The 14,556-nt window shown below is 48.9% G+C and overlaps 1 protein-coding gene across 1 annotated transcript in view; it reads left to right on the top strand.

The window, feature by feature from the left end:
* Window positions 1–12,148: 12,148 nt before the first annotated feature.
* T265_03501 (hypothetical protein) overlaps window positions 12,149–14,556 on the top strand; it is a gene marked incomplete at both ends in the record, with an annotated part of 11,005 nt that continues 8,597 nt past the window's right edge. The window contains 3 exons of the mRNA XM_009168001.1: window positions 12,149–12,487; window positions 12,519–12,677; window positions 12,715–12,901. Coding sequence (XP_009166265.1) covers window positions 12,149–12,487; window positions 12,519–12,677; window positions 12,715–12,901 — 685 coding nt within the window. The remainder of the gene's footprint in view (window positions 12,488–12,518; window positions 12,678–12,714; window positions 12,902–14,556) is intronic.

Here is a 14,556-nt window from a genome sequence, read left to right as displayed (position 1 = left end):
TGTCCAAGGTATGGGCCACCTCGATGTGAACGGCACGCATAGTCATGCAAGTGAATACGCAGCCATATCGCTTTTCGGTACCGCGTCCTCGTTTGACTAACAGAGGTCCGAAGTAGTCCACCCCGGTGAAGGCGAATGGTCTACTGCTGCAGTTGGTTCGTTCAGTTGGAAGGGGGGCCATCACTTGGTAGCAAGGCGGCGAAAACCATCGACGGCAGTGATAACATGACGAAAGGACGCACCTGACGGCGGCTTGTCCCTGCACAACCCAGTATCTGTTGCGCACAGCTGCCAGCACTTGCCCAACGCCCACATGGCCGTTGCTTTCGTGGTAATGTTTTATGATAAGTGTGGTGACGAAGTGTTTCCTTGGCAGTATAATAGGGTGCTTAGTCTCGAAAGGTAAAGCAGCCCATCGGAGGCGACCTCCTACGCGAAGTATACCGTGATCGTAGAAAGGATTCAACTTTCGAAGCGGACTGGCGGACGAGACCAAAGTACGCTTGTCTCCGTCGGGTTTTCTGCTCAGTAAGCGGAGCTCGTCTGGGAACGCGGCCTGCTGAACTAACTTTGAAACGTAAATTGACGACTTCATTATCTCTTGTTGAGTCAGATGACGAACGGGGTCCGTCGTGGACCTGGATTGTTTTCCGAATAGATTGCAAAACCGTCTGAGCCACGTAATGGCCCTCAAGAGCTTCATCCAACTGCCATAGTGACTAAACTTATCCAACCAAGATACGGTCGACTGTACGTAAGCAACTGTGCAATTCTGGGTTTTCTTTATCATTTCTGGGGGAAGCTCAGATTGTAGAACTGGTTCTGCTGGCCATGACGACTCTTCTTCTAGCAAGAAAGGCGGCCCTCGGATCCATGAGCTGCGCCCTAAATCTGTTGGAGACACACCTCGCGATGCGATATCTGCTGGGTTGTTTTTACCTTCAACATACTTCCACTGGCGCACATCTGTGAGTTCGTGTATGGCTGCCTTGCGGTTCGCGACAAAACTCTGGAAACGCGTAGTTGTGTTGCGGAGTGTTTGAAGGACGATCATCGAGTCCGTCCAGAACGTAGTAGCCGTGATCGGCAGAGACAACTCTTCTCTCACTTGCGTGGCCATTCTCGCAGACAGCAGGGCGGCTGTAAGCTCCAGACGAGGAATCGTGACGGCCTTCAGAGGGGCAACACGAGACTTGCCCCACACAAAGTAACACTGTCGGCGGCCCTCATTTCGTGATCGAAGATAAAGAACCGCTCCGTAGGCCCTTTCTGAGGCATCCGAGAAGCAATGAAGTTCGTAAGATTGGGAAACAGCGTCCTCAGACGACAAACATCTCGGAATTCTCAATTGGGTGAGAGCGACCATGGAACGTCTCCACTTTTGCCACACTTGCACGATTTCGGCGCTTACTTCTTCATCCCACTTGACCTGAAGCCTGCAAAGCTGTTGGAACAGCAGCCTCCCAGGTAGTAGAGCCGGGCAGACAAATCCCATGGGGTCATACAGAGAGGCTATAAGTGACAGCATTCTTCTCTTCGTGGGAGTTTCAAACTGGATATCCACTTGGAACAGGAATTCATCAGTCGACATGTCCCATTGGACCCCAAGCGCCCGGTGCCACGAAGGTGGTTGTAGATCTACATCAAGATTTCGCTGCGCAAGATCCTCAACAGGGATTTTAGCTAAGAGGATAGGTTCGTTTGTCGACCACTTCGTCAACCGGAACCCGCGGGCTGCCAGGGCTGCCTGTAGATCAAAGGCGATGGTCGCAAGACGTTCTGGAGAAGTGGCACTTAGCAGCAAATCATCAACATAAAATGACCGTTCCGCTTCCAATAAGTCAGCGTGGTTCGACACGTTAGCATAGCTCCTGATGGCATGCTTTAGGGCGAAACTGGCGCAAAAGGGAGATGAAGTTGCGCCAAAGGGGTGTACAGTCATACGGTAAGTCTTTGGAGCCCGCTCAACGTCACCGCGCTCCCACCATAAGAAACGCAGCACGTCTCTGTCGGATTCGGGTACCTTCACTTGATGAAACATTGACTCGATATCTGCCGTGACCACGTGCCTATATTGGCGGAAACGAAGAAGGACTCCGAGTAGACTGTTCACGATGTCTGGACCAGTAAGCAGCTGTGAGTTCAGGGAGTTCCCTTGGACTTGACATGCACAATCGAAGACAACTCTCACCTTATTTGGCTTGTGGGGGTGAACCACCGGATGATGTGGCAAGTACCAAGTTCGTCCAGTGCGTTCGGTCTCCAGGAGAGGATTGACCGGCTCGGCATATCCTTTTATCAGATAATCATTGATGGCCGACGCATAGAGATCATGGAGATGTCTGTCCTTAATAAGTCGCTTACGAAGGGAGTCGAGTCTTTGTCGAGCAACGAGATAACTCGATGGTAAGCTCGGACAACCTGCCTTCCAGGGCAGAGCAATTTCATAATGTCCATCTGTCAATCTCAACGAAGACTCTGCAACAGATAGTGCCTGTTCGTCAGCCTGGGACGCAGAGCGCTTGTGTGATGGTGGGTCTCTGAACTCTATGTCAAACATGGCCTCTAACTTTGAATCCAGACTGTCTGCCACATGGCAGCTGAGCTGGTTGATTCTAGCCAGCCTGTCGTTTGTATCACTTACCGGCCCAAAAAGGACCCAACCGAGTGGTGTTCGATTAGCGTAAGGCTCGTGTGGCCTGCCCGTTCGGCTTTCCAGCACCCAATGCGCCATCGGTACATCCATCCCGATCAAGAGGGATATTGGTTGGCTTCCGGCAGTCTCGAACGGAATTCCCTTCAAGTGATTCCACTTGGACCACTGCTCTCTCGTTGGCAAGGTTTGAGTAATCGATGGGAGCTGACGAACAGTCCACGCCTTGATAGATTGCGGCGTCTCGGTCGGTGGCGATGTATCTATCTCAAAACTGACCCGAGTGGTCGATACTTCATTCTGGCCGTTGAGGGTGGCAACGCTTATGTTTGTAGGCAATCCCGATAGCCCGAGATTTAAGGCTACATCCTCTTTCAGCATCGTACAGTCTGAACCACTGTCAAGAAGTGCATTGACTCTATAAGCTCCACGGGGACCGCGAAGAGTTACAGGCAGTACGCCGAGCGCCACGGTTGTCCGATTACACGATCCGCTGGCACAGTTGACACTGAGGTCTGGACGGCATTCTTCCTGGCATGTTGGCCCCACTGACTTAGCTGAAGGCTGAGTGGGCGGATGGAGCAATGGGTGATGTAGACCTTCGCAGCCATTAAGTCCGCAACATCGCCTCGAGCGGCACTGTTTCGCGTTATGTCTTGGCTTGAGGCAAAGCTCGCAAAGTGCAGCTGAGCGGATGAACGTTGCACGGGAATCAACGTCCAAGCGAATGAATTGCGAGCATTGATCGAGGTAGTGCATTTTACCACAGTGCACGCACGGACGGGACATCGTCGGGCTATGTTCTCCATTTCCAGGCTTATTAGCCGCGGACGTCGTCGCAAGTGTGGATAGCCTTGGCGATGGTGCCGTCACAAAGCTACGGGGGCGTTCTGACTTGCTGGTGCTCGGCTGGGAAACATTCGGCAGATAAGACTCTCTAACTGATAATGCATCTGCTCTGTCTAGAACATAATCGGTCAAATCGACGAAACTGGGCTCTCGGTTCTTCCTAAGGATTTCCGAGGCCCGGTCGAACCACTGTGACTGGATAGCAGTCGGAAGGCGGCTAATAATAGCGCCTATGGTTGTTCTAGTATTAAGCTCTGATGAGTAGTTCAGTTGGGATAGTACCAACCAACAAGCCTTCATTGTGTCGGCCAGCTTGAGTAGTGAGCTGGCGTCGTTCGGTCTGATGGGCGGCCCGGTTGTGACTGACGCAATATACTGTCTTGCGATCGTCGAGGGGTTGCCGAACCTGCGAGCCAATATCTTCCAGGCTTCTGCGTAGCCGTGTTCCGGCTCAAGTATCGTGCAGTGATCGATTGCTTCTCGTGCTTCACCTTCACATGCATCGATCAAGAAGGCTAGTCGATTCGCGGGATCCGTAACGTATTGGGCGACCCCACTGGTGAAACCCCTCAGAAACTTCCAGTAATTCAAGGGGTTACCGTCGAACTTTGGTACCTTTCTCTGAGGCATACCCATACAGAGGTTGAGCAGTTCCGGAAGATGTTGATACGTTATGGACGTCGTCTGTGGATTCTTTGGAGGCGTCATATGGTAGTTGGGGGTGATGGCCCCCTCCTGGTCAACTGGATGAGATGGAGGTCTAACGGAGTCTTGGGGTTTTCTGTCTGTAGCGGTAGCAGAACACTGAAGGTTAGCCATTTCGCGACGGACTTTGGCCATCTCCATTTCAAGCCATGCAGCTCTGTCTTTCAGATCTATAGGGAGCTCTCGCTTGGGCGACGGCGGGAAGTAATCGAGTGGAGGAAGGTCGGTGGAATGTTCGTCAGACATGGCGAAACGTCGGTTGAGTTGCGTTACTGATTAACTGCGGTAATTGTTGATTAACTTTGTAAGATCCGGACGGTTAAGGATCTCACAGGACGATTGCGACTATTAGATTATACGCAGTTCGTAGCCAGTAGTCAATAGGAGCAGACAGACGTGGGGCAGTAGATGATATATTGAAGACTGACAGGAACTGGTTCTACAGAAAAACGGATTAGTAAGCATCATGAATTAAGAAAACGTACAATCAACAATGACGCAATCTGCAGGAGCGGGAAGTAGTCACTGTCACAGCACGGATTTCTATAGGGGCAACAAGAAGTAAGTACCAAACGATGTACAAACATACATATCGGGGCAGTCTGACAGTGTGAATTGGCCGTAACGGCGCAGGAGTCAGTACGTTCGGGATGTGAGGGACTGTCTTTCAGTCGGCGTCGACGCAGCCGCTCGTGTCGCGCGACAGGTCAGATTACGCGGTTTCGTCCGTTTAAAACAAAGCTCAGTAAAGGCTATCTGGCAGGCGTGATGTGTGTGTAGTACAAAATAACCAGCCGTCCTGGACGTCAGGTTGGTGAAGTTGGTAGCGCGTTTGCTTGCCGGCCGGAGGGTCCTCGATACCCGTTTCGTCCGTTTAAAACAAAGCTCAGTAAATGCTATCTGGCAGGCCTGATACATGTGTAGTACAAAATAACCAGCCGTCCTGGACGTCAGGTTGGTGAAGTTGGTAGCGCGTTTGCTTGCCGGCCGGAGGGTCCGGGTTCGATACCCGGTCAGCTCGATTTTCCGTCGGAGTGGACGCTCAAAAATAGGTGCGATCGAGGCGAACTTGCAGGCAATGACCGACGGGCAACAAATATTGACATCACTTACTGAGGGATAAGCAGTTCTTATGTAGGAACAAAGCCGGGGGAAAACGAGCAGCAAGAAAACGAAACGGTATCATAATAACCAGGTGTAGTCATGTTACTCACGAGTAGTCAGAAAACAAGGAAAGTTACCCTTGTTCACCGTTGATTCACAGGGGGAATCAACACCGCTCCTCCCAGAAGGCGACGTCGCCTTGAGCCAGGATATGCTGTACTCCAGATCATCTTCAGAAAAATAACGTTGAACACAAATTTAGATTAAGTCATGAAGCTAGATCACTAAACGTGAACCGACAGTGGCGTTCCAGATGGAAGGATTGTTCTGACTATCGGGCCACACCGGTCAACTAAATCCGAATGGATCCCTACCAGAAAGGAGCGACTGGACAAGATGAGCGCTTTATGGCTGCATTTCGCCGTACATCATTTGTTTCCTGGAACTAAAAGTAGTGTCTCGCCGACTAGAGCCCCTTAGTCTTACCTTCCCTTTAAGTTGATGTAATGGATTTCAGCCAGGCTGTGGTTCTTATCTATTATCTCGGAAGCTGTTGCCCGACCGCTTGTTACTTGTTCACTGTCCTTGGTCACACTGACCCCCCACTTCGCACAATACAGACCATTAGTTCGGATTTTTCTGTAAGCTAAAAACGTCCACCATGTATTTGCCCGTTCCAACTGGTCTAACGGCTAGACTCCTTGCTAGCTACCTCGGCGGAAAAGTCCCTACCTTCACAAACTTAGACACATACTCTGTCCCAGCTAGTAATTGGTGTCTAGGTCAGCAAAAAAACACCCTCCTCTGGGTCCATTCAGCGTGCTGTCATGCCCTTCTAGATCTTCTTCTATTGATTTCATTTTATCTGATGCCTGCTGGCACTCAACAGACGAGCCTGCCGTCATCCTATTCCTTCCCCATTTCCATTCTTCCCGAGTTCAAACTTTGGCTGTAATTGCCCAAACACCCCATACAATCATCATACACTCAATCTGGCTGGTCCTTGGTCTACTCTCACAGGGTACTGCAGCCGAAGGGCAATTATACGTGACCCTGCATCGGCCTGACCCTATCTGTGTCGATCTCATCGTCTAACACAGATCCAGCTACCCTGTCCGATTGCGGCAGCCTTGACGACCATAATGGGGCTGTCCATAAACCGAAGTATGTCAGTGCAGTGATGGCATGGCACTGTCATACCCAGTGTGATGGCGCCCCCGCAACTATTTTCTTCAGAATTGCGACCGCACCACCCCGCCCACTTAAGCCTGTAATTGCAACGACGATCGAATTTTTCGCCTGACCGTAACCGTCTCTGGGACGAGTTCATCCTAACCCGATGAAACCTTCGTTCGGATATGACCAACCTGGTTTTCTGCTGCGATTTTCGTTTGCTTCTTCCACAAGTTCCGTTCCATGTACAGTGTTCGTTTGACCCTATGTATTGGCACAGTCTCGTCATGGAACTTATCTCTTGCACAGACTTTCCTACAACAGCGCCGCCGGTGAGCCTACTTAGTTTCAGGTTAAACCATTTTTTCCAGACAAAATTTGCCACTTGATTCCTCTTCGAATCAACCCATCTCTATCTCGATTTTTGCGTTTTGTGACTCTGGCCATTTAATCTACCGCCCTCATGGCCAGCGATGGTTTGCACTTTTAGTTCAAGTCTGCCGGCTGTCTGTGAACAAATCGGACCACATGCCTATTGTCCGAGTCTTTTCGGTTCTCGCGAATGCGACGACTTTTCATGTAATACCCATTCGTCATCGGTTGTACCTCCACCCGTTGTGTTGTTGCCTGCCGCGTTTCGGTTATAACGACTCGGTAATGTCTCACTCGGCGCATTCCTTGCAAGTTGTGTAATGAACCTATTGTTATTTCACCATATTACACACTTTTTATGACATTATCCTCTCTTTCGCGCACTTTCCAGTACCCGCAAACATCCCATCGTGCTTTATTCTGACTAAGAACGTATGATCATGCCTGACTGTGTGCCGCCCACGAGTTGGGAATAAACATTATTATTATTAATAATAATGATAATTATTATTATTACTATTATTACCAGTACCGTGTCCTCTGCGTGCGGCCGAACAACCTTCGCGAACGCTGGCCAGATAAACTTGGGTGTCCGCCACATGTGACGGGTTTTGCCTGCATCAAACTATGCACTTGATTTGGAGATCTATCACCATCAACATTATCATCAGGTACCGCAACATCCTTGTTGGCACCGGTAAGCCCGCGAAACCTGAGAGTTTATTTAGTGAAACTTAAAGCTTTAAAGTGAAAGCGGAACACAGGAGTGGATGGTGATGGATAGATGCTGTTGATTGGTGATTATTCCGTTGTGTTGTAGAAAAACGGAGCACGCGCGGTTCGCCATGGATAGAAGGGGGAAAACAAGAGACTACAAGCATGGTGCACGAACGCACATACAGCTCACAAGCTGGAAGAGCTAACTGGTACAATAGGCACACACATTCATAATCTATGTAATCTGGCTCAGAAACGAAGTTAACTCTGTAGAACGTTACGCGGATGACATGAATGATCAGAGAAGCAATATGGAAGATAGCCAAATACGGGGTGATGCGCTTGTAGCCATCAGTTAGCACTATCTTAAGATCAGGCTGCTTTTTTGCATCCAGGATCTTGAGTATGCCTTCGTGAAAGAAACGCGGCACATCCTTATATCCGTTTACTATGCCTCTGTATTATAGGGTATACTACAACCTGTACCCCAACGGACGCTGAACGTCCAAAGGAGATTAGACGAACAAATAACCGAACGGTTACCAGCCGACTGAAGTCGTACCGTTACTATCCATGGGCCTGTCAGAATCCAGCGGATCGTGTCCCAGCTAGTTAAGTCCATGGGATCACAGCGGGACGCAGGTACAAACTAAGACCAGTTCAGGCTCTCTGTAAGGGCTGTGATCACATTTTATTCGGTTGAGTGTACCGCCACAATCACTCGTCATAAGCGGCTGCAACCAATACGTCACTCCTGTAATCATTAGCCGAAAGTACATCTCTCTTGTCCCTGATGGGATTCTCATCAATGGCCGTCGGTTTTGATGAATGTACGTAGGTACACATGTGAATCCAAATACCAGAGCATGCATTAAGCTTATCATTGTTTGAACAAACTTTTCTGTAAGGACTGATATCCTAAGGACCCCATCTATATGTTTTAGTATATCAGAACCACACACCACCGACCTGACTTGTGCACGAGCATAAAAGGCCTCTCAGGAATAAACCCACTTAGTTGTCTCAGCCAACTGTGTACACCAATAGCTTGCTGGTATGATACGAAGGTCTGGAATAATGTGGTTTGGAAACATGCGTACGTCATTTATACTATGGGGGAAAAACAGGTGTGTGAATGATTTCCCGTCCGCGGGTGGCACGCTTCACCACAGGATCAGTATAGTTTGCCACCAGAAGCGGTATTTTAAAGGCACGTCGATTTTAATAGTTTCGCCGCCCCGCTTTCTTGTAGTGACCTTTGTTGACCAACACATTGCTAGCCCTGATTCCACTGAGGGTTTTTTCGGTCGGGTTGAGGAGCCTTAATTGGCGATGGTGCCGTTCCGATCTCCGCCAGATTTTGCTTCGGTCACACCTTTCCTTCAAGAGGAACCGACCCGCTGCAACACTGATACAATTTACAGAAGAAAAGCCAAAGAACAAGCAATGTGAAAACCACAGTGAAAGTTCGGAAGGAAGTTCTCACGATCCATGCTTTGTTCCCACCATACGAAGTGTTCAGGGATTGAAAAGTGAGGAATTCAATCATTGGACGAAAGGGGCATCTGAACAACCCATCAATCTCCCATCCGCGCACAAGATACACTTGGAGCTCCGCTTCTTGATTATCATATCACCCGGGTAAAAAAGTACACGGTCGTTTCATACGAGATATTAGGGACCTGTAGGTAATTGTACGTCTTAACACAGCAATCCGAGTATCATGAATTTCATAATATTGCTTCAGCTATTTACCCCGGCGGGACAGTTCACAAATTGCATGCTTCGGGCCATCGGAATGATGCGTTTGCCCTGAGGGCCAGCAGGTTAGTTCTTAAAGTGTTCCATGCTGATGTCAAAGCATACAGCACCGCGCGTGAGCAAATGGCCCACCTGAGAGTGAAAAAGAGCCGGTTGGTTAAAAAGTGTGGTGAAGTTCCAGAGTCTGCGCGTCCTGAGCCTGAGCTGCCAGTGATAAAAAAACACATGGGCTGCGCGCGCCGTGGATGAAAATGTGTCCATAACGGGGTTCCTCCGTGAACTCCAGATGGTAAAAATAGTGTGCAGTGAAGCGAGTTATTCACCTTTCACGACCTGATGCAAGTAGCCTGACCGTAAATCACTTGGACATGTGTAGCCTGTTGAAAGGTTGCTCTAATACGCAGGTTGCCATGGGCAATTCGCGGCCTGTGTGGTGTGTGCATCCAATGTCTGAAAACCACCGAACCAAGGTAATATCTGGATGCCTGCCAAGACTGCCATTGACCGATGCCGACTAACTGAACGATTGGACTACCAGTCTTATTGCCGGCTGGGAACCCGTGACATGTTTTGAAAGGACCCGCTGCATAAAGAGGAACATGACTTTGACCCATGACTGTAATCTGAGCCTGCTAAATATTTTGATAGTTGGTGAAACGCAATTTGCCATCCAACAAAGGTGCTCATTGTCGCTTCAAAGGAAGTATACCGTTTAGTTAACCATCATTCAATTGTCTATTCAGTCACAACCGGTTGTCTAATGACTCTATGTTAAACATGGTAAAGTGTATCTACTACTTCATACACTTGAATATGACGTGCGAAGATGCCGCAAATCAGGTGCCGTAAGCATTATCGTTTAACAATTCGCCTGACAAGATGCATTCAGGGCGCCTTGCCATAGAGCTGTGAGCAACATGTACGTTTCCTGTCTTCGTAGAGGCGAAATGGTCGTTCAACTTTCTGAAGGGATCAGAAGCGCATTTTTCATACCAGATACCTAGATAACCCACCTGAAAAAGTCTGATTACCGAAAACCGCTGAGGCAGTTTATGAATTCACGGTTCGTAATAAGTCATTTGGCCTGTTGTGCGTAACCAAATTCTCCAAGTTACCGGGGCAAACAGGATCAGGCAATAAATTTCTTAGCTCTCACAAGACGTTGCGACCACGCAATAAACAATGAGTGGGACGATAGCGCGCGGGAGGTTCGTGTGGCATGAAATGTTGTCACGCACTTGTTGTCGACACCTGCTGGCTAGATTCGCTAATAAGAATACTCTCGCTTCGCCGTATTTCCTTTTGAGTACTTTTACGGCGTTGACGTCTCATCTACGCAAGCGGGTGCCAAAGACAACCTCAACGTAATTTCTTCACACTCCCTCAAAACCCACAACCAGTTGCCACTTGGTTGCCCCAACGGTTTACTTCATGTTCACGCGGAACCCTACCCTGTCCCTTGAAGGTTCTGCACGTGAACAACTTCCCCGTGTCAGCTGTGTACGCTAGCTTTTTCCGCGGTCTTCAATGAACAATCGATAGTCCTCAGTGGTATATTCCTCCTGATTGATTATATTATCCACCTCCCTCACTCATCACAAATTCGGTGCCTTTCTTGATTGATTCACTGGTATCCAGTTCCGCACACGAAATCGAGCCAACCGCTTAGACCGCATTCGCTACCTCACAAGCCATCTGCCCGATGTTGCACACTCTGAAACTCACATATTCTTTTGCTCTCAGCCAAAAGAAGGATTGGAATCCAGACGCAATAGCTAATGAACCGACTTTACCAGGTCTTGACTTTCTGCGCACATGTACCCATATTGCACCACTGCACCTGTCGTGTTCACTGCAGCTCTAGTCATCGCTATCTCCAGAGTCTATTAGCCGCGGAATGCTCTTAGCTGCAAAACCTTTACAAATGGAGCGAAACTTTTTGAGCCAAAATGTTGCGTTTTGTTCCGTATGAGCTCAAACTGAAGGATATTCTTATCTACTTTCATATTTTCGGATCTCACAAAATTTCATTGTCCCTGAAGCAATCATACCTTTGGCAGAAAAATCAGATGGGATAATTTCCGAGCATCTCCGAGACCCCAGGATATATAAACGGGGCCCAAAGTTTTGTACTGGTACGGCGCTCAGTATTCGCATAATGGAACTGAATTTTGCAAAGTTATGACGTGTTCCTGATGGACCAAAGCAATCGGGCGAATGAGTTGAGACTACCAGTCCAAGCTGATAAGCCCCGCTAAAGTATCCCGGGGTCCCAGCGATACTGGGAAATTATCCCACAAGTCTATCAACCAGAGACATGGTTGCTCCAGTGAACAATGAGGTTTGGCGAGCTGCAAAAGTATGAAGGTGGATGGGGGCTGCATTTGGTTTGAGCACATACGCAACAAAATGCCGCATTTACCATAGGAAGTTCTACTCCACTCATAAAGGTCTTACAGCTGAGAGCACTGTGCGGATAATAAGCACTGACTGGTACTCTCAAATAGACTACCCGACTAGTTCATCCCATCGGAGACACATTACAACCTTCAAAAACTCCGTCCTAGTGTGCGAATACTGAGCTCTGTATATCCTCGAAGTTTTATGCAAGTCGTACTGCGCGCCACATTTTGTACGGTTATTACAGTGTTATGTAGGTCCATTGTCTTCCTTTTGAGGTCTGCTTGTGAGATATTCGAGTAAATTCTTGTTTCTGAGACGCTCGATCAATTCGCGTGGCAGATCTCTTTTAATTTTCTCGGTGGATTGTTGCGCGCACTTTGGTTTTTCTCGTGATTGAGTCTAGGAGTCGCGATGTCGGGTGGCTCTCCGGTCTTAGAGTTGTCTGAGGATGACCTACGGTTGATGTTGGTCGCGGATGTGCATTTAGGGGAACAGAGTTTGAACTTCCAAATGTCAAACTATGTGTACGGACGGACCAAGGATGGGGTGCACATCATTAAGCTCAACAAGACCTGGGAAAAGATACTCCTTGCAGCCCGTGCTATTGCTGCTGTCGATGTTGCGGCCGATGTGTGTGCCATTGGTTGCAAACCATTCACACAAAGGGCTGTTCTGAAGTTCGCGCACTACACTCGGTCCAGTGCAGTCGCTGGTCGGTTCACACCAGGTGCTTTCACCAACCAGAAGCAGGTAGGTTGTGTTTCCTGCTATATGCTCTTAGTCATGCTTCCGTGAACCCCGCTTGTTAATCGTCAGTGACCCCAGGAGCGACCACCAGCCTGTGATGGAGGCCAGCGCAGTAAATATACCAGTGGTTGCTTTGTGTACCACGGACACTCCCATCAATCGTGTGGATATTGTAATACCCTGCAATAACAAGGTAGGCTCTTTTGCAGTTAGTTATAATGCTCCTCCAGTCCGAGAATTCCATAGCCGTAATCTGGTGGCTGCTTGCCCGTGAGGTCCGCCGCATACGCGGAGAAGATTTGCGTACTCAGCCTTGGGGTGTAATGGTTGATCTTTTCCGGTATCGTGATCCCAATGAGGAGCAGCAGGAAGCCGTGGAGGAGGCCGAGGATGCTCGCCTAGAGCCTGTACTTCCTGGTAAGTGTTTTACGATGTGTTGCCCTTGGAGTAGATTAACGACCTCTGTGCACCCTTCAAGAAAGTCCCGGGGCGGACCTGCCTCTTCATCCATACTTTGCGCTCAGTTTCCACTGAAATAAGTGGTAGTTGTGGTCAGTTGGTTGTACTCGCGATGCCCCATCCAGTCAGTTAGCTCACTTTGGACTCTTGGATGTGCAAATTGCGGCTTTTTCGTATTCAATTCGTGATCTGTGGTGCTTTACAAGATGGGCGCCTTATCGCTGGATCATACATTGTCAGTGTTGTTACATGTTTTCAAGCAACTGGTCATCGCAAACAGAGCCCATGTGTCTGTCAGTAAGGTCTTCTGTAGTCCACGCCAGGGCCTGGCCTGTTAAGTATGGTGGTTGCACAATGAGCCGGTGTGGCATTGTCATTTCTTTTAAGTCATTGGGAGTGATTAGATTGTTGCCTCTGTCCACTTTTCGAAAATGAATTAGTCACAGCGACATCCACATCTCGACGTTTCCTGCCTTGGCTTGGTCAACTCGGCAGCATCCCAGCCCTCGTCCTCCCTCTGGGTGCATAGCAGCTAGGCCCCGAAAGGATGTTACAGCTGCACGATTATCTTATCTATTAGTGTAATGGTCTATTTAGTATTCCTGTTATCTGACGCTGTACGAACCTAGCCGAGCGGTAATTGCTGTTTTTCCTTGACTTTCCCTATGTAAACTAGCGGTCACATTATATTCTTTCGGCATGTTCCTATCAAACAATGTACCGTTGGTTGTGGTAACAGCTCGATGGTACGTCTGACGAGTGGTTTTCCACACGTTCAAAGGTATCAATTCATCTCGCACCTCGTCCTGTACGGAGGCAGTGGCTGTCAAATCGGGGAAGGTCATCGAGATCATCATCATCATCAACGACAGCATGACATCAGTGCTCAACACCGACGCTTCACTGCCGTACAACCATGACTTATTTGAAAGCCTTATTGTAAAGAAAAGAATAAAGGTGGATGGGAGAGGGACTTAGTGCTAGCTTAACACAATCATTCCGAGGTGCCTACACCTCCAGACATTCACTCAGGCAATCTGGATAGAAACTGACAACAAGAACGCCACTGACATCGGTTGGCAGCCATATCTTGTAGTGTCTCCAACCAGGCACAGTGAGGATCACGCGGTCCCCATCCTGGAAGGCGAGTAGCACCGACAGCACCCAAGCGTTTCGTGATCTCCTTCATATTCCTCTGCCAAGTCGAAGGGTGGCCACCTCTCTGTTTACGCCACTCCGAATTGGGCATGGAAAACAGTACTCTCTTCGGCAAACGATGGTTCGACATGCGTAAAACATGTCCCAACCAACGCAGCTTCTGGTGCTGGACACATTCTTCAATGGAAGTACCCGTTGCACAACCGAAAACTCGCTTTCTGACTGCATCGTTACGGATTCGCTGACACCAACCCACACGAGCGATGGTTCTGAGACAACGATTGTCGAACACCTGAAGACGTCTCAGGTCCGCTGCTCGAATAGGCCAAGTCTCACAGCCATACAACAAAACAGCCCGTACTGTAGCTTGATACACACGTCCCTTCAGATTCAGGGATAAACCATTCTGACGCCATAGGTGTCTCAAGTTAGCAAACGCGGCCCGAGCCTTGCAG

Source organism: Opisthorchis viverrini, assembly GCF_000715545.1.
Source record: "Opisthorchis viverrini unplaced genomic scaffold opera_v5_50, whole genome shotgun sequence".
NCBI lineage: Eukaryota > Metazoa > Platyhelminthes > Trematoda > Opisthorchiida > Opisthorchiidae > Opisthorchis > Opisthorchis viverrini.
The sequence above is the reverse complement of the archived record's forward strand: the minus strand, read 5'-3'. Positions and strand labels throughout refer to the sequence as shown.